Below are 22,685 nucleotides of genomic sequence, written 5' to 3'. Positions count from 1 at the left end.
AAGGGACATGTACACACAATAGCTTACACCCGGAATTCACCAACAATACTCATATATGTATTTTATAAATATATATACACCGTGAACCATGACGGGCCATAAATGTCGTCTGATGCCTAGATCGTGATCCAAAGAATAAACGCATCTTGAAAATAATTTAAATGCTATTATATATTTTTACTATTCTTCGCACTGAAATGAAATCACAAAGAAATTTCTTCAGAAATAACGATCCACTAAAATTTAAATTACGTAAATATTTTATCTCAACTTAATCTCGTTTTTGAATCATTTTTATTGCACTTTATTCATACGAAATTTTATTATTTATATTTCTCTGAAAAAAATATATTGTGTATATATCTATAATATTTTTATATTTTTTTTACTACTACTTTATTACTCCTATATAATTCCTCAGTTTACTTAAACTTATTCTTTGTGAGTATTTTATTTAAACAAAATAAAAATTCATTCAAATGAATTTATATTTAAATAAATAAAAATAATAATTTAATTAAACACCCTAGTTTCAGTATAATTTAACGAACCGGAAGTAGCAAACGTTCCGGAAGACTAGCTGCATAAAGAAAAAATACGTAAAAATAATAAGTCGCGAGTCTTGAGTGTAAAATCCGCATTTAAATTTTAATTCTTAGCTACCCTTGTACATATCTTGCTTTTTAGTTTTTATTTCATACTATCTCTATAACTTTCTCCCTCATAAATGGTTCTAGGGCATTGTATCTCACTTGTTCCACCCTCTAGAGGGGTCGTTTGATCGTAGAATTTACTCGCGGCTGAATTTGCCACGCACGTGCCCACCGGGCTCCCATACAAAATATTCGAATACTTGCAGGAACATATATATGTGTATATATACATATACATATATATGAGTGTATATCATAGTTATATAGTCTGTAGGGGCTTCTCTGCACGCTACCAGCACGATCGGGAGCACTAACTAAAATGTATACGCTCTCTAACATTTCGAGCTCCACCATCGTTACGAGCGAACGCTCTTGCTTTCTTCCCCCTTTACTATATATTTTTAAATTCAAATTTATATCAATACTCGCAAAAAATTTAATCAGCTAAAACTTTTTGCACTAAAGATTATTTTAAAAAATAAAAATGTGAATTTTGTTTGAGTGAAAAATTTCGAAATTTTTTAGTGAAGTGACAAAATGACGTTTGGCAAAAATTTTGTGCTACGGGAATTTAAATGATGGAAAAGAAATTGTTTGTTTATTATTTGTGTACTCGATTGAGTGGAAAATTTATTTATAAATGGAAGTAGACTATCCAGCAGCCACAGAAGTTTCAAATGAAGCCGGACTAGATTGCTCGTAATTTTTAAATCCCAAGTGGAATTCCAAGTTTAACTTACATTAGTACCCGGTTTGGTTCATCAGGCCGAATAAAAAATAAATATCTTAAGAGTTTAGTGAATTATTTTGATAAGTGATTAAAAAAAAATTTTTTTATTTGAAAATTTAAATCATTTTTAGCGGTAAAACTTTTTTTAAATTTCAAAAATAAACAAATAAATTTTATTTTTGTATTTAGAAGTAAAAATTAAATTTTTACGTCAATAAAAATAATATACGAGTGTAATTAAAATTATTATTAAAAAAAATAATCTAAAATACTTGAAGCTCCAATTAAATTCAAGACTCCAGTACCTGTTTTTCTAGTGCCTCTTAAGTAACTTTTGATCTCAAAAATAAATTTGTAATCATTAAGTGCTATCATTATTTTCATGATTTGAATATATGTATATATATTATAAATAAAAAAAAATATAGGAATGAGTTCAGTAGCATTGTGATGATTAGACATGCAACCCGGAAGGTGCTTAGCGGTGACGCTGCTCGCGCTTTCAATACTGGATATAAAAACTACAAGCACATTTTCAAAAACTACGAGAGTGTTAAAGGTCGTGAGATTACCCGCGGGTTACATGGAAATAGTCAAAGAGGACACGTGCTCTGATGGAGTTATTCGCCTGACTTGCCGATCTCTTCACGCGTTCATTTTCGTTCTCGAAGCCGAGTATCAACGCGACAAAACCCACAGTTGCCATGAAGTTAACAAAGTCCGCCGTGCCGCGAGATTCCGCGAGTTCCGATCGCGGATGCACGAGAATGCGAAAATTCAACTGAGAGGTAATTATATTAAAGATGATGAAGAAGATGACTCGGTCATTGATTTGCGGACTCTATTCAATCGCAGGTAATTAATTTTTTTATTATTATACCCGTATGAAAATAACATATATGTAAAAATATATGATAAATATCAGAAAATATATGTGGCGAATTTAACTATATTTTCTGATATATTTTTTTTTATATTAAAAAATATAATACTCATCATAAACGAGTCCATATATATTTAGCATGTATAAAATATATATGTCAATCATATACAAAAAATATATTTTTATCATATATGAAAATATATATCCTTTTCATACACAAAAACTATATTTTTATCATACATAAAAATATATATTTCTACTATACGAAAAATATATTCCGATCATATATAAAAACATATATTTGCTTTCTTATTCGTATGACCAACTCCAATTAAATTAGATCTAAATTTTAATATACTCTTTAAATTGCAGTTAAAATTTTCAAAATTAGTTAATTTGATGCGAATATATATACCCATATACATATACATACACTGAATAAAATATATGCTTAAATATAACAAAGAAAATATATGGTGCCATATATAATATAAATTATATGCTACCATATATTTCATTTCATATAAAAATTTTATATTTTTTAAATATAAAAGGAAATATATCAATACAATATATTATAAGGTAAATGTATATATAGCTTAATGTAAAAAACATATAAGTTACATATATGGAATACATATATTTACTACTGTATATAATTTTATATTAAATCGGCGAAAATCTCTATATGATTTTTTATAATATATCATATATTGTTTTGTTGCAAACATATATGATTTTATATATTTTAACCATATATTGTTTTTTCATACGGGTAATTAGACTGTAAAAAATTTTTGGAGTGAATGCAGATTAAATCTGGAGCTAATTCGGAGTAACTGCGGAGTGAATGCGGAGCAGATGACTCCGAAGGGGAGTTTATTTTAATATTAAAACTCCGAATTGGATTTACTCCGTATGCGAAGTGATTTTTTACTCCGAAACTCCGAATCGGAGTGAATTCAGATTGAAATAAAGTCCGTAATCACTACGCATTCACTCCTGATTTTTTAATGCATGATTGAGTAATTTGAGGTACCGTGTAATGAGTATGTATGCAATAATAAATATCAGATTTCTTGAGAATTGTTAAGGACAAGAAACATTTCGAAAGAAGACTAGAAAATGTCTAACAAAATATTGACCGCAAAAAGTAAATATGATACTTTTGGTATAGAAAATTTAAAAGATCGTCAAGTTACGTTGATATTATTTTTGAACGTATGAATAATATTGTAAGTGTGAATTGAGAAATAAATCGATATATATGTATATGTATAACATAAATAATAATATGGTGATATGTCGAGAGCAGTGATCGCAGATGTGCAGATGATCTGTCGAGGGTCGGGAAAAATCATCAGAATTTACTGTGCAAGGGATGGAACAAAGAAAAATTCTTTGATCACGTGCTACTTTCAAATCCACGGATTATCACCAGACTTCAAATCATAGCATCTGTTTTTCCACCTTTTTTATCACTGCTAAGAAAAAAAAATGGATTGAAAAATTTTTTCCTATTAATCATCTTTTCAGTTTAATATTTTTTTTATATAAATTTATGTTGGTACGGTTTCTGAATGAAATATATGAGAAAATCCGAAAACGTAAAAGGAAAAAAAACTTTTTAATTAAAAGTATGTTGGATAATTTTAATGGAAGTACACAAAGAAAATTATTAAACTTCCCTTTGAGAGTTAATATGTAAAAAGAACAAATCAACTTTTTCATTCGCCAATTCAATTGGCTTGCAAGTGTGCGCGGGGTTGTACATGAAAACCCACACGTACTATCGCTAACCCGTAGGCAAACGAATGTAGTAATTGCATTTAGGAACGCAACGTTTTTGCAGTCCCCTTTTGTAGAATACATTCTCTGATATCCACACACCCTTTCTCTTTGCGGTGTCTGTGTACGCGACGCGATCCTAGTGATTAAAAGTTATTGTAATGATACCTTTTTATTCATATTGTTTAGAAATAAATCGTCGGTTAGTAATTTTTTTAATTAAAAAAAAAAAATTAATTTTTTTCAAATGCAAAATTTTAATTTTTCCAACTTTAAAATTTTTTAATTATAAATTGTTTTTTATCGAGATTTTTGAATAAAAAAATTTTTTTATTTTTTAAATGTCACCTACACTGTAAAAAGAGCGGTGTTAAAAATGGACTCGTTTTAACTCCGCCCGGTGTAAAAAAGAAATTACACCGGTGTAGGAAGAGTAATACACCGGTGTTAACAATACTGGTGTTAAAGCGGGGTAACCGGTGTAAAAGCGGAGTAAAGCCGGTGTAAAAGCGGGGAACCGGTGTAAATGCGGAGTAATACCGGTGTAAAAGCGGAGTGATACCGGTGTTAAAGCCGGGTAAATTGCGTCCGCTTGGAGTATTAACTTTAAAGATTATAAAACACAAAAAATGTCAGTTCTTTATGAAAATTAATAAAAAATATCATTTTTTAACAAATATAGTGATCGAGTAAGTAAAAATATTCACAAAGTCAAATATTTTAACACCGGTCTAGAATATTTACACCGGTGGTGGCGTTATTTTAACACCGGTCTAGAATATTTACACCGGTGGCGGCGTTATTTTCACACCGCTTTCGGGGGTAAATTTAACACCGATAATTTTAACACCTACACCGCTTGGACTTACCCCGGTGATTTTTTACAGTGTACTAAAAATATCGAGAAGCAAAATGACTACTCCAAAATTTTTAATAAAAAATATAGATGTAATTTTTGTATGGGGTAAAGTAGTCACCAAAAATATTTTTCTAAATTTATTAATTTTTTTTTTTAAATAATAAAAATATTTATTTTTAATTATTTTCGCTCTGATCCACAGATAAATTTATTATAAAAATTTATAGAAAAAAATTATCAAAACTTAATTTAATAAATTATTAATTTTAATAATTAAAGCGTCAGAATATATGACAATAATTTATGATAAATAATTAAATAAATTTGACATTTAATAAATAAAATATTATTTTTCTGTTGAATTAAAGATGCAGTGGACTTTATCACTGTCGAGTCACCATTACCGAAGATCATCCAGGCACATCAAAGTGGCAGCCGGCAAACCTGCGGCTTAAATACGCATGCATACCCGGTAATTTCTAAAACTATTATTACACCAATTTGGCCAACAATGTAACCAATAAACTACAACAATACCGACAAATAAAACTCGACCTCAAACTTTGAAGCTAAAGCTCACAGCTTATCCGCTAGTCCGTCGTATTATTTTTCTATACTCGTCCAAATCCACAAATAAAAATTCTGTCAACGTTTCTGACCATCAACTATTTTTACAGCACAAAAAGGACAAAATCAAACGTACTCATGTCCAGATTAATATCAACCAGCTGTCCATACCAATCCATATTTCATACGCGCGTTCATTCACCCGAGTATTAAATTTTCGTCGGCTATTTTTTTCAGCTCTGAAATTTAAATTTGAAATAACCATAAATTTTTTATTAAATAAATTTCAATGGACTAATTAAAAAGTAATAGAAACGTTAGAAGAACCTGCACAGCTCGTAAAAAATGAATCGATTGGCAAACAATAGAAAAAAAATAAAAAATAGAAGAAAGAAATTTTCGAATAAAAGCGAGGTGGATTTTTTTTGTTGTATCGCTACTGTAGACCTGCAAACTTATATCTATATCTACATCAATATAAATCGCAACCCCTAGCGTCTGACTCTTGTTTCCATCTGTTCATTCCCATCTACCATCAGCAGAAGTGGAGACAAGGGTGAGCCGAGGGGCGAAACTACAGGAGGCGAACCGGGAATAAAACTCGGCCAAGGGCGAATTCGCGAGCGATTTTTTAGCTGATAACTCAATTTTTTTTTAATGCGGAAATTAAAAATTTATAACAATTATTCATTTATTAATTAATTCTTGTTTTTTTTTTTAAATAAAATATATTGCAGAAACCGCGGTACGGAGATATTGCAACATTGAGGTGAAAATAAATGACAATGAAGGAGGGTACGTTAAATCCCCGGGCTATCCTCTCTATTATCCCGGTGAATATTCCTGCGGCTGGACTTTCCATGCCGTTCCAGGTCAGAGAGTTTCACTAATCTTCCACGACTTCAATATTCGCAGTAAGTTACTCCGTTACAATTTACGCTGAGTTGTTAATCTAGACAAACTCAACCGCAGTCCTATTTATTTTACTACTTGCCTGAGCAGTTTAATTTTATTTATTCTTTTCGTATTTTTATTTATTTATAAAATTTATTTACAGGCCCTGAATCCAACGGGAGATGCCTCGATACCGTTCGTGTACGCGAGAATGGAAAAGTTTTATTTGAATCCTGCGGAACAAGAGCGGGCGTGAAAATTATATCGAATTCAAATAAAGTAACAGTCGATCTCATCTCTTCCTCCCGCGTTTATCCTGCTCGGGGATTTTTACTGCAATATGGAGGTGAGTATCCAAAATTTGAATTTAAAAAAATTACCGCCAGCATAGCGATTAAAAAAAATAATTATTGCAGCGATAATCGGCTGTCCAGAGGCGCAAGCTCCGAACGGAAGTTACGTCACAAACGATACCCTCGACTCAAGGACTTACAAGTGTCGGTCGGGTACGATATTCCCCGACACGAACGAACCCACGAGGACACTCGACTGTCGAAACGGGAGATGGAACGAGACCATCGACAGCCTGCCCACTTGCGTTGGTAATTTTTCATTCACTCATTCATGCTTTTATTCATCCACCGATCGGTACAATACACGTCACCTTATCTAAAATCCTCGCGCTATTTTTCTCAATTCTCCGACACGTCATTTACTGTCTAGTCGACTCTAGTCAATACAAAACTCCATCCACTCCTTGACCCAATACCGGCTACCGGAACTTCTGAAATGGGTCAGTCGGCACAGACGATGTATATTTTTAAATTATTCATACCTGCTACTCTACACTGTAAAAAAAACGGGAGTGAATACGGATTTTATTTCAATCCGAGTTCCTTCCGCCACCGGAGTTTTCTTCCAATGGAGTGATTTCGGATCGATGGGAATTTTATTCAAATCCGCATCCACTCCAGTGCAGAGTTCAAAAATTTATTTCTCTCCAGAGTGAATTTTACTCCGATCCCGAGTTTTAAAATAAACTCCGCTCCGGAGTAGATTTCACTGCAAGGGGATCAAATTAATAAAAAATCTACTCCGAATTTACCCCGCGTTCACTCCGAAAATTTTTTAATGTATGATTAATTTTTATGTTAAATATCACATATTTTTTGTATAAATATATGTATATACAAATACATATATATGCATATGGGTGAAAGTACAACAAAATTACGGCCCTGAGATTCCCGAAGGGAAAACCCGGACCTTTACGCGGGGAAGAAGTACAAGTATATATATGTGTATACATATATATACCTACATATTATCTATATATTTAATGGTGGGGATAGAGGGAAGATTCAGTGGGGTAGAGTGCGTGTCTCGTATATACTTTCTTTGCTGACGCCAGTTAGCTCCGATACCGGGACACGTGTATACTCATCTCCGTTAAATATTTCTTGCTCCAATATTCAAGGTCAGTCTATTATTAATTTATTATTAACCCAAATCCATAAGTACATAAATTATCTCCCAACACCCGAAAATAAAATCAATACTTGATAACAAAAAAAAAATTCTACTCCGAAAATAAATAATTTCTAATTCAATATGACGAATTAAATAAAAATACTCAGCAAAAACTGGTATCCTACGGTCACAAAAAAACCACCGGTTTTTTTATTTTATTTGCATACCAGCGCGAAAAGTTTTAAATTAAAATTATATATATAAATTTGTGAAATCCGACCGCGCCACGTGCTCATAAATTTCACAGTATCATTATATCCAGTATTTATTTTAAATTACTGATAATTACTGTAGATAAAAAAAAATATTTTAAACAAAACTACACCGCAACTTTCCAATTTTATGATAAGAAAAAATTACTAGTATTATTCTCAGCTCTTATATTTTTTTTTTTTTTCATTTGACTTCAACTCATTTTCAATATTTATATTTTATAAAAAAATAATTGATTAGAAAAAAAAAAGATTAACTGTAAACAATAAATTATAATTAGGGGACGATAATTTATTACTCAGGTCAATAGTTTATCAAAAAATCCAATTGAAGAACATATTAATAATATTATTGTTATTATTTAATAACTCTCACACTCTTCCTCACATCACGCCAGTTAGATTTTATTGCAGATACACAATAAATATATATATATATGTATATACAACTTAAGTATATTATTTGTCAAATGAACTTGAAACGTCCAACATACTGTTGTTTGTTTGTTTGCTTTAAAAATTTCCTACGAAGCAAATAAAAAATAATTAGTGTAATTATATTTAAAAGTATACGGTGACGTATATTTATATTGTAGATATTTGAAATAAAAAGTTAATAGTCAGTTAAATCGTGACTTAGAATACTAGTAGAGAGTTTATAATCTGCCGGAAACTTATTAGAAGCGAATGGATCATCCTCTAATAGAGTAGAGGAGACAAGCAGAGTAAAGTTTATAGTCGTACACTGCAAATAATTTTTGGACGGTGTAGTGTAATGACTCGGTGTAAAAATTACACCAAATATCGTGTGAATTAAAATTTTGACACCGTCGAGTAAATGTGTAATTTATGATAATTTTCCGTCTGAAAAATTTTTAAATGTTTAAAATAATTTTTCATATCTAAATAAAATTAAAATAGTCATTGAGTAATGACTTAAAAATGTTCAATAATCATTTGTTGCTCATTAATAAAAGTTATAACGAGTAACACGGAATGGTGTAAAGAAAAAAAATTACATTGTGTTAAAATTACATGGATGGTTAATTTACACCATTATTTCACACTACTGTGTAAAATTATCGGAGGCTATTTTTACACCAAAGTTTTTGACAGTTTGCATAAAAAGTAAATTACACCGTGTTAAAATTCCACGTATGGTTAATTTACACCGTTATTGGACACTACACCGCAGTGTAAAGTTTTCGGGGACCATTTTTACACCAAAATTTTTAACAGAGTGTATAAAAAGTAGATAACACCGTGTTAAAATTTCATGTACGGTTAATTTACACCGTTATTGGACACTACACCGCAGTGTAAAGTTTTCGGTGACCATTTTTACACCACAATTTTTAACAGAGTGTATAAAAAATAGATTACACCGTGTTAAATTTACACGGGTGGTTACTTTACACCGTTATTTGACACTAAACCACCGTGTAAAGTTTTCGTTAGCCATTTTTACACCATAATTTTGTTACAGTGTGTATAAAAAGTATATTACACCGTGTTAAATTTACACGGATGATTAATTTACACAAAAATTTTTTACAGTGTATAGAAAATTAGATTAAAGAAGGCGGGAAGAGACTTTGGACATTTATCTGACTGTAGAGTGTAGTCCGCGGTGATAAATAAAGACGGAATTAAAAAGAGATAGTAAGAATCCGCGAGATTGTACAGTATCGTGAAAACCGTGTGAGAACGTGATGCTGACCGTGTTTAGCTGACAATTACCAACCGAATGTTTATATTATTTTTAAATTATTTATTTTAATTTTTAGTTTATTTTTATATTTTTATAAATGAATAAAATTTATTATTGTTAAATATGCTTTATATTTATTGTTGATTATTTTAAATAAATCTGTGCCGATTAAAACCAAAGAGACGACAAGATGATACGGATATTTGCAGACACGCTAAGAAACCTCATAAGTGAGTTTGTATACTCGTCTTTGTTCACTTTTTAAAATTTTAAATACTTTTTTTAACACATACATTTGCATAAACATATTTATCCGGTTGTTTTTATTCAAATGCGTGAGTTCACCAGTTTGTTATTTAATTTTTTTTTTTTTGTAGTGCAGTTACGGAGTTATGACTGACGCAATAAGTTTGAAAAATTAAATTAATCCTTGATTTTTGTTCCATATTCACTTGACAATAATTTACATAAATATTGATAACATCTTTGTAAGATTGTTGATATCAAGTATTTAGATATTTATTATCTAAATCTTATTTTGTATTGAGGACTTGGATTATCTTTTTTTTTTTGACAGATAATTTTATTCTGGATAAAAAATATAAATGAATTTAAAAAAATTTTAGCGGGATTATGAAATTAATCATCAGTTAAATTTTTTAAATAAAACTTTAATTTTTTTTTTGATTTGAAAAATGAATTTGATTTCTCAGTTCTTCAGAGAATTTAATTTTGAACTAAAATTAATTTTTAGAAAAATTAAAAGTCATTATTAAATTTATTAATTACAAAAATAAACTAGAATATTTTTGTTTAATAAAAAAAACAATTAAACTTTTGAATTTATTTGAATATTAATTTTTAAAAAATGGCGACTGCATAGAAAAAATTTTAAGTTTCTCAATTAAATCGATTTAATAAAATTTTAATTAAAATTTTACCATATATATAATAATTATCTTAATTAAAAAATAAATAATTTATTAATTTATTAAAATTTGAATTCTAAAAAATTTCAAATAATCAAAATCTTCAATCCTCAATAAGAAATTTCATAAATTCAAATACAATTCAATTTAAAATTTATCAAATAATTAATTATTTTAATTAATAAAAAATCAAAATTCTTCAAAAATATCCCCCTGATTAATATATGATTTATCATATATAATAGTGTATACGTTTAATATTATCATAATCCATATCATTTATAATATATGTGATTATATACATGTGATATTGTATCAAAAATTATATGTCCGCTTTATATATTAATTTATAACGTAAAATATATGTTTCATCTTATAAATTAATTTATAATTTCAATATTATTATAATCCACATAATTTATAATATATGTAATTGTATACATATGACATTACATCTCAAATTATATTCTCGTTTTATATATAAACTTATAATTTCAATATTATAAAAATTTCGATATTATTATACATAAATAATTTAAAAAATATCATATCAAAAATTAAAGGAAAAAAAAAATTTTAGAAATTTTTTAGTGATTTTTGCAAGACTGTAACTTCATGAAAAATAGTCGTATCGAGATTTAAAAAAAAAAAAGCATTTTATAGCATGAAATCTTTAGTTTTATATTTGTAAAAATATATATAAACATATATCTATATAAATATATATTAACATACATTTATACAAATATATGCGAACATATATTTATATAATTATATGTTTACATGTATAAATATTATACTTCAGTCATATAATTAAATCATATATCTTATCATATAACTTAAAGTATAGTATAAATTATTATAAGCAATACTTATAAGTTAGCATGTAAAAAAAATATATTACCGATATATATGTTGCAAATTATAAAATCATATAATATTTCGGCAAAATTTTGTATATGGCTCCATATATGACTTATTATAATTCCATATAAATTTATCATATATTTTGAATTATACTGAAGCTCATATATTGCTTTTTCATACGGGATAATCCACTAAATTAATTAAAAAATCTACAATAAATAAATCACAAATCGGATCTTTGTAAAGCAATTGGCGTGAGAGTTTTTAAACGAGTATCCCCAGAGTACTCGGGAATTCAATACGATAGATACTTATACTCTATTCATATCATTAAACATTCCTCAGTACTAGTCCGCCGCGTCTTCAATACACTTGTTCATATCACTCTTATCATCTCAGTACTTTATAAATTACTTAGTCTTTTGTACTAAACTCCAACAGTAAAAGAACCGCTCAGTTAATCAACAGAAAAAGTATTAAAAATTACACATAAATATAACAAAGAGTTTAAATTTCCGGTCGGAAAGTAAAATTATCGCAAATAAAGGAGTATTATTTGAAAATACGCAACTATTTAATGTAATCTAATGTGTTTTAAGTGAATCATGAGGGGAAGTCAAGTGCGATAGCCTCATACTGACCTCATGTTACTTATTATTATTATTATATTTACTATATACAGTCAAGTACTTGGCATTTAAGTTTAAAAATGTTAACGCATGACAGCCACGTGGCTTTTTTTTCCATATATTTATCATTTATTCAATAAATTTAATAATCTATTGCATCACGTTTAATTATTTTATCTGTGCAAATGGTCATTGACCATAAATATATTTATTATTAATAAATATAGTTGACATAAATAATTTTTTTTATTTATTTAAATTATAAATAAATTATTGAGTAATTTTTTATATTTATTTTTAAAAATTATAATTATTTATCGATAAAATAAAATAATTCATTTATTTAAAAGTATAAAATGTTGGAAATATTTAATTTATATCAAAATGTAAAAAAAATTCTTATCTTGACTTTAATTACCAAATCGTCAGCAATTATAAAAGATATCAAGTTTATTGATAAAAAAAACCGCAGCCTTGACAGAATAATTCGAAAAAAAAAATTATTTTTATACTAAAAAATTTGAGTGAACGCGGATTAAATCCGGTGTAAATGCGGAGTAAATGACTATGTATTTATTTAATGCCTTTGAAGAAAATTTACTCCGAAGGGAAATTTATTTTGATATTCAAACTCCGGTTTGAAGTAAAATTCACTCCGAAGGGGAGTTTATTTTTACGTTAAAACTCTGAATTGGAGTGAATGCGGATTTAAATAAAATTCAGATCATTCCGAAATCTCTCCCCCGGACAAAACCAACTCCGAATTTACTCCGTATGCGAAGTATATTATTTTAAACTCCAAAATTCCGAGTGAAGGAGTAAATTCGGATTTAAATAAAATTCATAATTACTCCGGATTTTTTCTAGGGGAATTATTTGGAGTAAAGATGATAAATTAATTGATAAATTATTTCAGCATCATCAGCGGCGATTTTAAAAACAGAAGCTGACAGCAACCGATTGTCGAGTTTATCGGACAACAATTTTCAGAGCACGGGGGTCAGAATTGGAAGAACCGAGAACGCAGTCGCGGTTGGAAACAATTTCGCTATGGCAGATCCAGTGAACACAGCAATGGCTAAACAAACAGACGTTGTCAGAGGTCAGTAGATTTTTTTTATTATTGACACCTCATGCCTATTCTAGATCTATCAGGTTTCCTGGATCCAGAAGCCCTTGGAGCCGCCAAAGAACTGAGGCCATAAAATTCTTTATTTATTTAAATATCTATTAAGTTCAGAGTTCAATGTGCCACGCGGTGTTGAGTGACTCATGAGTAAACAGTGGCGTTTAATCGATAAATCTACGTTTTTGTTACTGAATATTTAAATTCATTAATTTATTATTAATCTTTTTTTTTTTTTTTTTTTTCTAGATATGGTGATACCATCGATACTTATTGTATTGTTATTTGTGGGCAACGCTGTCATTGTTTATATCATTTTCCAATATCGAAAAAGGTGAATATACACGGAAAAAAATAAATAGTAAATGGAACATGATGAAATCATGTTGCATTCACATGATTTGTCATGTTTCGGCTACATGATAATCATGTTGCGGTAGCATGAGAAAAATCATGTGGCAGCAACATGATTTTCATGTAACCTTAATAGCATAAAATTAAGCTGCAACAACTAAATATTTATGCTTCAGAAAAATTATTTATTATCAAGCAACAATCGAGCAAAAAATCGATTTTTAGAAAATCCTGACTACCCCTAACCCCTTAAGCAAAAATATCATTTACAAATAATTTAATTTGATAATTTACTCTAATTTTCATCTGCAATATTATAAATCCGAAAAAATCTAGTTGCTTGATAATAAATAATTTTTCTGAAGCATTAATATTTAGTTGTTGCAGCTTAATTTTATGCTATTAAGGCTACATGAAAATCATGTTGCATTCACATGATTTTTCTCATGCTACCGCAACATGATTATCATGTAGCCGAAACATGACAAATCATGTGAATGCAACATGATTTCATCATGTTTATTTACCAAGACCGCATCATGTTGCATTTATAAATTTTGTATTTCCGGTAATCTATTTTTGCAATCGGAAATTTTATTTTTTTTTAATATTTTCAAACAGTTAATTTTTAAAATAATTTCTACTAGTAAACTGAAAAAATTATAGGGGAGACTGGGGCAAAATGGGCCCCTGAAGAAATGAGGGCTTATGTGTAATATAAATGTCAGCCCATTTTGCCCCACTCTCCCTTATTTCTTATTATAAAATTTTCAATTAAAATTTTTTTTCAATCAGAAAATTTATAAATTAAAATTTCATAAAAAAAATTTATTTTTTAAAAATATTTTGTTATGTTTAAAAATAATTTCTACTAAATTTCAAACTACAGAAATTAAATTGTTTCACGTAAAATTTAAAATTTGAAAGGATTAATTTTTTCAAAAGTTAAAAAATTTATAAATTGAGATTTGAAATGAAAATTAAATTTTACTTGATAAAATAATGATGATAATTAACACATATTTAAATTTTGAATCAGGAAAACGCCGGCAGTCACCTCTGGAGAAGGAATGGCTCTGAGAGCAGCGCAAGATGTCCCACAAGTCTGATTAAATTTTTAAAAATAAACTGTCAATTAAATAAAATACAAACTCTAAATAACAAGCGATCAAGAAAAAAAATCAAGAGCCTAATGACAAACTATTACCCGAAGAGTAATAACATCAACAATAATTTCATTCAAAGATAAAAAATAAAATAACTAAACGGATGACTTAAAGCTTTCATTGATTTATTAATTCCATTGATACTAAGCCGTATTACGTCCACTTGTTTGAACATGCGTTTATTTTAAAATAAAATAATATCTGCCGGGTACAAGTTCGATATGTAATAATTTGCCTATAAATTTATTATAAATCATGACATATTTTTTTTAAACACTTATTGTAAAAAAATTGATAAATCTTGATTATTTTTTTTTTATGTATCTATTTGTATTATAGAAAAAAAATGTATTTCGTATAAGAAAGAAATTGTATCTAAGTTATAAATAAAAATATTTTTTTTTCTAAATAAAATATATAAAATTATTTATTTATAAATTTATTTACACTCTACTGATTAAAAGTATTTTTGTAAAGGCTCCCCAAGTATTTCCTCAAGAGTCCTCACAGCATTCTGCGTCGCTTTTTCAACTTCCCGCTCTCCGTCTTCGAGCAATTCCGCGAGGAACGGAATAGTTTCTGGCAGGAACGGCATGAAATCTTCGCCCAACTTCCTGGCGATCTCCACGACAGCACTTAGCGCGGTGTTACGAACGTAAGATTCTTTGTGCTGAGTCTTCAGTAGCGTCTGGTAGACCAATTTTTTATGAAGCGAGTCGTCTTCAGTGGCGGCAGCAAAACAGGCGACGCAGGGAACGATCAGTTCCCTCGCCCGAACCTGAAATTCTTCTTTAGTTCCCATGGTGTTTTCAATCTGATCAACGATCGGCTGCGCCAGTATCTCAAATCGCGCTTGATTTATAAAATTATGAGCGTCGTAGCTAAATAATTTGTGTAGAGTTGATAGAATGGCTTCGATCAATTCAACGCGAGAGGATTCATCAGCAAAAGTATTGTCGCCTGGTTTATTGACGGCTGGATTGTTCTGGTCGAGCAGCAGAGCCGAGTGCTGAAGTAAGTGACCAGCAAAGAGGACAAACAGGGACTTGAGTCCATCAGCGATGCTGGAGGACAACCGATAGAAAGTTATGTTCCGGTACTTGAATTCCGAGTCCCTGGCAGCCCAGTCGTACAATTTGTAGTAAAAAGATCTGAATGTTGACTCGCTGAGTTTTAGTACCAGAGACACCAGAGCCTTGCCAGCGCTCTCTTCTACCAGGACAATAGTTTTCTTGAGTACTTCAGCATCTTCATCAACTTGCATGTCTTGGGAGCCACCCAACTCCTCACGGAACTGCAGGACCTTCAGGAAGAAGTCCGTCAGGTCACCAACGACCGCTCCGAGTCCCGCGGGTGTCAAAGTTGTGAACGAGTCCGCCAAAATAGTCATCAGCTGCGGAATATAATGATAAGTTTTTTTATCAATAAATGACTCGTAAACTTCAGCGACTGTGCGCAGCAGAGGCGACATTCTGACATTAGTAGAAATCTTCTCGCAAGTGGCTTTCAGTTTCGAAACTATGACCCCGATTTTCGGGTGGTCCGGGTCGGTGTACAAAGTATTGAGACGACATAACTCCGGCACCAGTTCGTCAAGGTAGCAGGACAAGAACTTGACAAACGACTCGACAATCTTCTGGAGCGCGCTGATGATACTTATGACGACGATGTCCGGGGACTCTTGATGGCAGTGACTCTTCAGTAACTTGATAATCGCCGGCATGAACTTATTCATCAAAGGGATCGCGTGGATACGCATCGTGCTGCTGAGTTCCGCGACACAGAGAACTACCGAACCCAGAAGAGGTCCATCTTTGGCGGCCATGTACTCAGTTGACAGTTCAAGTACCGGTTTAAATTGATCCGGATGCTCGGAGGCTAAAAGTTTCGCTAATAGTTTCAAAGTAATCAGTGAAGTTTGTTGAACAACTTCCATCTCTTGGCTCAACATTTTCCCATGTTTGCCAACTATTTGTAGAAGTGGATCTATCAAAGTAATTAGATTTAGGTGATCCAGTTCAGTGAACTTGCGCTGCTGAAGACGGGCGTTCATTAGCTCAAGTATTTTACGTCTTACTGTGAGGAAATCGTGATTCATTAATTTCTTGACACTCAGTATGAATACTCCGTTAGGTAGAAGGCCGTTTACTGCTGATAAAATGTCGTACAGATTGTGCAGAAGGACTTTCCAGTATTTTTCCTTGGGCTTGCCCTGGTACAGATCAGCACTTTTTGAAGCGCTTTGAATAAGAAGTATCAGCTCGACAATTAATTTATCATAGTGGGGCCTTATCTTCATCGTTTCCTGGTCATCTAGCAGAGCGACTTTGTTGACAAACTCCGAGGATGACAACAAGACACTCAGGAACTGGACAATTGTGTACCGATAATGACGCAGTTGCTTGGGAGTATTTTTAGCAACGTCAAAAATGTGCTCCTTTGGAAAAACAATCTGTCGTTTCTGTGAATTTTCCTCTATTTCGATGGGCAGAATCTTCATAAACTCGATTAATTTAACGCAGACATCGATAAGAGTTTTTGGAGAAAATTCTTGGGAAATAGTCAGGGCGAATTCGAGTCTCTGGGATGATGTCTGTTGGTCTTGAGGGTTTTTCCCCTGATTCAGCACGTGGCTCTCAAATGTCAGGAGGTAGAAAAGGTGGAGATGGTTCTCTAGGAGTTGCAGCAGTTTATTGAACAACGGGACTCGCCGGTGCTCGGGTATGTCGGGGAGAGACACCACGAAGATACGGAGAATCGCGCAGGCATGAGTTTCGTCGTTGGTGGCGTTGATTATCGGGACGACAGTTTCGATGGTTTTTGAAATAATCTGGATAGAGTATGCGTCATCTTGACGCAGTACCGAGCTGCCCATGAATGTAAAGATCGGCATGATATTGTGCAGAGCCGTCTCAATGTCCGCGATCTTGAACAACTGAACCAGAACCAGCAGAGCATGGTGATGTGTCTGAGGATTTTGCGAGATCCTTATGCACTGAGATATTAAATCGACCTGCTGATGGGCGTCAGATATCGGCAGACCTTTTGAAGCCAAATGATAAATTGTAGACAGCAGCAACTGGTTCGTGTACTCCAGCGGACTTTGCTCTTCAAAGGCCAGACACAGTCGCAGTAATTCAAATAAAACTGGCAGCAGAAGCTCCTCATTGATGATATTTTCTGCTCGTTGAATAAACTCGAGCACAGTAATCCCGCGTTTCCATTCACGAGTGTTGATTATTTCCGGTCGTAAGTGGATTTGTTTCAAGCGCGCAGACCTTCGCTTGCGTGCTGGATTCATTGCTGAAGTGTCTTCTTCGGGTAATTTCGCTTCTTTCATTGTGCGAAGCTCATCTACCACCAGCTGAGCATCAATTTTGATTCTTTTCACGGCTCTGTTAGCAGCCGCGACGATGGTCCCGATCTCACAATCAGTCACGATGTCCACCAGCTTGGCGACTATTTTTTTCTGGAGACCGGATGCTATTTTGCTGCATTTATCAAAGAATATCTGGTCGATCTGCTTCAAAAGAACGATACTTGGTGACTTTGATTTACCTTCCAGAGGTACTTGGAGCTGGTGGGTGCTCATGGCCTGGTCAAACAGCCGCCAGACGCTTTCCTGCTTCAGAGCTTCTACTGTGATGCAGTTGAATCTCTGCAGAATATTACTCAGGGCGATCTGAGTGTAGCGTTTATCTGGACACTCCCGAAGCTGATCCAGCAGCCGTAGCCCCTTCGGAGCGAGCTCTTGGAGAACTTCCGGTCCGTTTACGTGGGTCAGTATCTCCAGAAGCTGCGCGGTGATATGAATCGGTACTTTGTCGTCCAAGATAGTGCTCAGAAGAAATTCCCGCGTTTCCTGGAGTTTTTTACGGACTACTTTCTTGAACTGCGACTCGACATCCGGGTCTGGAGACAGCAATGAGTACAAAATAACCGGAAGTTGCTCATGGTCGATTCTGATTTCCGATTCTCTGTCGGAAATTTTATCCAGCAGAGTCGAGGATCCTTCCATTGCGATATTGAACGTCTGTGAGAGTCGTTTTAAAATACTCAGAGCTGCTATGCGGCATTTTTCATTAGGTCGCGCCAATCCAATTAATAAATTACCGATGAATGTTTTGTCCTGGAAAATCCATTGGAATGAATTCGAACGGTTTAACACAGCAAGAGCTATCTGGAGACAGTGAAGCGAAGTTTGGGGGGCGACTGGTTTTACAAAAAACTGCGACAGGAAACGCAAGAGGTTCGGAGCAGTGGGGAAGTGACGTTGAAAGAATATTTTCAGACACCAAGAGTAGTGGGCTTTATTCGCTGACGACGCAATGCCGTCGAACAAAATTTCGACGGTGCGCAAAATAAGCTGCGCGTGCTCCGGGTTGTTTTCAAAGTCCAGCACTGAGTTTGACTGCAAGTCTAACCGTCTGTGGACCATTTCCAGCACATAAGTACCAGCTTGCAGCGGTAAAATTTCTTTGGACGTAAGTTGAAGCGCTTCCTGAATTTTTTCTCCAGTCAGCTGATTGCAGTTGGGCAGCGCAAGGACCTTGGGGTACTGCTTTATCATCTTAGCAGCCATTTCGATCACCTCCCGGGCTATTTTCGGCGACAACTTCCCTACGGGAACGCGGCAAACTGATCCCAGAAGTACCAAATTGAAGAATAGAGCCGTGGCGTCGACGTTGTCTGATAGTTTCATAGTAGAGAGAACATTTTCCGAGGGCGGCAAGAGTTCCCAGTTGAGAATATTGTGGAACGCGGCTGAGCCGATTGATTCAGCGTCAGCTTGAGCTCCCACGTCATTTTTCACCATCTGCAAGTACTTATTTTTCTTGGCAAACGCGGAGTTGAGGATCTGCATGGCGATCTGTACTTCTTCGTCGCGACTCGGAAACAAATATGGCAACGTAGCGATAAAAATACTGGTGTCGTCTCCTTCGTCCCAGACGTCAAGTAAAATTTTCAACGCTGGACGTGCCAGAGTGTGTCTCTTTTCAGTATGACATTGGGACAGCAGAACCATCAGTTGATCTACAAGAACGTCAGAAGAAAAAATACTCTTGAGACGCTTCACCGGGAAGTTAAGAAGAGTCTTGACCACTCGGACATCATCGTCATTGAATCTCTGGAGCAGCGAACTGTTGAGCAGCTCCTGGAATCCGTCACTGACACCGAGATTCTCTTTCGACAGCGTCTCCAAAGCCATTATTCTTTGCTCCGCGCTAAAATGATACAACCGGTTCAGTGTTTCCATGGAAATTTTAGTCTGATGGGCCCCCGAGTGCCAAGACATCAGAAACTGAAGGACTTCTTTGGCTTCCAGGTCCTTCTCACTCTTGGCCATCAAGTCCTTGAGGTATTCGTCAAAACAAACTGGATAGCGGGTCTCAATAGAACTGAACAACTGGCTCAGGAACTGTTTGCTAGCAGTTGACAGTGTGCCCGTCGCTAGATTAGGCTTCAAAGTGTTTTTTAGAATGACGTCAATTTCCTTGTCATCAAAATTTATCTTTTGAAAGATTGCCGTGATCATGTCTTTTATTTTTTCAGCCTCCGCGGGATTTTTGACGATTATTTTGACAGCGGTCTCGCACAAAAGAACTAAAAACTTTGAGGTATCTAATGTAGTAGCTCTAACTTTCATGGTTTCTTCGCAGAACCACGAGTGTTTCGCTGTTCTGGTGACTACTTTATCAGAAACAACAGTCAGTGAATGATAAGGAGTATCATAGATGGAGTAAACTAGCATCAGTACGTTGGTCCTGAGCTCGGGGGACGGATGTTTTAGAGCCTTGGCAAGTAAGTGCTGAATTGTCTTGTCATCAAGACGGACTTTTTTCCATAACTGAGTGAGTACCATGTAAGTACTTGCAGTATAATCAACAATAGAGCTGCTGAGACCGTGTAAAAGTACTGGAAGAAGGTGACTTACTTGGACTTCACTGATGTCTTTAGCTCGATCGATAGCTCCGATCACTCTGGTCGAGTAGAAGGAGTACAAAGTGCTCAGTCGATGTGCCTCCGGGCCGTAGGTTTCCGTCGCCGTCACCACGTGGCTGCAGAGAAGGTTTAGAAAACTGTTGTCACACACCAGCCGGTTCGCAACAGTCAGAGAAGGCAGCGGGACTCCGGGTTTCTGTATTGGCTCCAGCCAGTGCCATTTGTCTGCAGGATTTGTCAAGTTCACGAGCTGAATTGCTCTGACGAAGATTCTCGTGTCATGATACGGCAGTATCAGCATAATAAATCCGTCTTTGTTGTACTCGTGGATGTGGAACCTACGGATCAGCCACTCCAGTGTCTTGTGCGCGGTATTTAGCAGAAAGTAAGGCGACAGATACATCAGGAACTTGTTGATCGCGGCGTCCAGCTTCTTGTTCTCCTTGCTCGTGTACATGGCGCGCTCAAATTTCAACGAACTTGGCGAGAAGAAAATCGGCTCGAACTGTTGGAAGACATCGGACTGTTTCAGGAGCTCGTCGAACCCGCTCTTACCGATTTTAAAAACTTTCTCTCGGTCTAGATTCGCAGCTTCCTTCGGATCGAACAACAAACTAGGACGTTTTTTGTCCTGCAGAAGCAGTGATGTTTGCGGCGCTTCGAGCTTTTTTAATTGAGCTGCTAGTGACGTCGGCATTGTGTATCTAAAAAATAAAAATTATTATTATTGTTACAATAAAATAAAATTTCAGGTCAATCCGACCCCAGTCTCTTTGAAAACTAATCCCCTAAAAAATTAATTTCTATAAATTTCCATGCCGCGAAAAGGGTTGAAATATTTTCTCTGTTGAAAATTAAATAATTTCACATGGACGTCAATATTCTACATGATTACAAGTAATTAAAGCAAAACTCGAATGGAAACACAATTTAATTAATTAATTAAAAATATATTCTAGGTAATTAATGAAAATATTTATGAGTGTGAATGTAACTGAAAACTGGGAGTTTTTTAAATTTTTGAATACAGAAATAAAATGTAACGTATTGAAATCAATGAAAAAACAGTTCGCGCATTTTTTAAACGACTAGAATTTGAATTTAAAAAATTAAATAAAATCAATACTAACTTTTTTTTCTAAAAACTTCAATTAGTTTTCGATAGTCGAGTTTATGGGTCTTGATGTTCCATAAAAATAATAAATTTGATGGAATAAACGACCGGTTCAGTCATAAATTTATTTAATCACTAAAAAATAAAAATAATCTGTTAATTAAAAAAAAATATCGGAGCTGGTAATCGAGGATTTAAACTCCAATTGTAATTGAAAATAAAATAACCGGAAATACTCATAACCTAATTATTAAAAACTTACCTCTGAATAACAATCACTCGAAACTTAAAAATTACCGACTAAATAAATAAATTTATTTAGTGGTTTGTTATGATACCAATTAATTATTAACGTAATTGTACGTTTTGTATTTTCTGAATCCTTATTGCGTAGTAAATAAAGTAAAATACACGTGGTCTTGTTGCTTTAACGATAATTGTTAGCCATTAGTTAGTTCTTAAAAAAATAACGACTAGATGGCGCATCAGAAGCTTGTTGATAGAGTAGCTCAACTTTGAATTATTTTTCCCGCCATTTAGTAAAAATTTTTAACGTTGATTACAGCGACGCGCAATAGCGCCAACTTGGCGCGAAGTTTCAAAATTTAAATTAAATAATATGATTAAAATTTATTTATGTCAATAATTATATTGATTAGACTAAAAAATATACTCGAAATTTTTTATTTTCGTCGATAATTTATTAATTATTTTTATTACTTGCGCGGTA

The 22,685-nt window shown here is 33.2% G+C and overlaps 2 protein-coding genes across 3 annotated transcripts; one reads left to right on the top strand and one right to left on the bottom strand.

Annotated features, from left to right (window-relative positions):
• The first annotated feature begins 1,796 nt into the window (after window positions 1-1,796).
• On the top strand, window positions 1,797-14,907 carry LOC130670743 (uncharacterized). The gene is made up of 8 exons (XM_057474217.1): window positions 1,797-2,238; window positions 5,282-5,385; window positions 6,218-6,394; window positions 6,538-6,720; window positions 6,791-6,976; window positions 13,169-13,354; window positions 13,628-13,712; window positions 14,772-14,907. The coding sequence occupies exons 1-8, from the start codon at window positions 1,844-1,846 to the stop codon at window positions 14,839-14,841; spliced, it is 1,386 nt and encodes a 461-aa protein (XP_057330200.1). The 5' UTR covers window positions 1,797-1,843; the 3' UTR covers window positions 14,842-14,907.
• Window positions 14,751-22,389, bottom strand: LOC130670742 (HEAT repeat-containing protein 1 homolog). 2 transcript variants are annotated; one of them, XM_057474215.1, is made up of 3 exons: window positions 22,218-22,389; window positions 21,972-22,090; window positions 14,751-21,545 (listed from the first exon to the last, which is right to left on the bottom strand). In XM_057474215.1, the coding sequence occupies exon 3, from the start codon at window positions 21,536-21,538 to the stop codon at window positions 15,356-15,358; it is 6,183 nt and encodes a 2,060-aa protein (XP_057330198.1). In that variant the 5' UTR covers window positions 21,539-21,545; window positions 21,972-22,090; window positions 22,218-22,389; the 3' UTR covers window positions 14,751-15,355. The 2 variants fall into 2 exon arrangements, with proteins under 2 accessions (XP_057330198.1, XP_057330199.1); XM_057474216.1 differs by lacking the exon at window positions 21,972-22,090.
• Between the last annotated feature and the right edge of the window lie 296 nt (window positions 22,390-22,685).

Source organism: Microplitis mediator, chromosome 7, assembly GCF_029852145.1.
Source record: "Microplitis mediator isolate UGA2020A chromosome 7, iyMicMedi2.1, whole genome shotgun sequence".
Classification (NCBI taxonomy): domain Eukaryota; kingdom Metazoa; phylum Arthropoda; class Insecta; order Hymenoptera; family Braconidae; genus Microplitis; species Microplitis mediator.
The sequence above is the reverse complement of the archived record's forward strand: the minus strand, read 5'-3'. Positions and strand labels throughout refer to the sequence as shown.

What these genes read in the sequence shown, in the direction of transcription:
- LOC130670743 (XM_057474217.1), top strand. Translation starts at nt 1,844, where the DNA reads ATGCAACCCGGAAGGTGCTTAGCGGTGACGCTGCTCGCGCTTTCAATA. An exon ending in ACAAACAGACGTTGTCAGAG is followed by an intron (nt 13,355 to 13,627) that starts GTCAGTAGATTT and finishes TTTTTTTTCTAG; the next exon opens with ATATGGTGATACCATCGATA. An exon ending in ATTTTCCAATATCGAAAAAG is followed by an intron (nt 13,713 to 14,771) that starts GTGAATATACAC and finishes ATTTTGAATCAG; the next exon opens with GAAAACGCCGGCAGTCACCT.
- LOC130670742 (XM_057474215.1), bottom strand. Translation starts at nt 21,538, where the DNA reads ATGCCGACGTCACTAGCAGCTCAATTAAAAAAGCTCGAAGCGCCGCAA.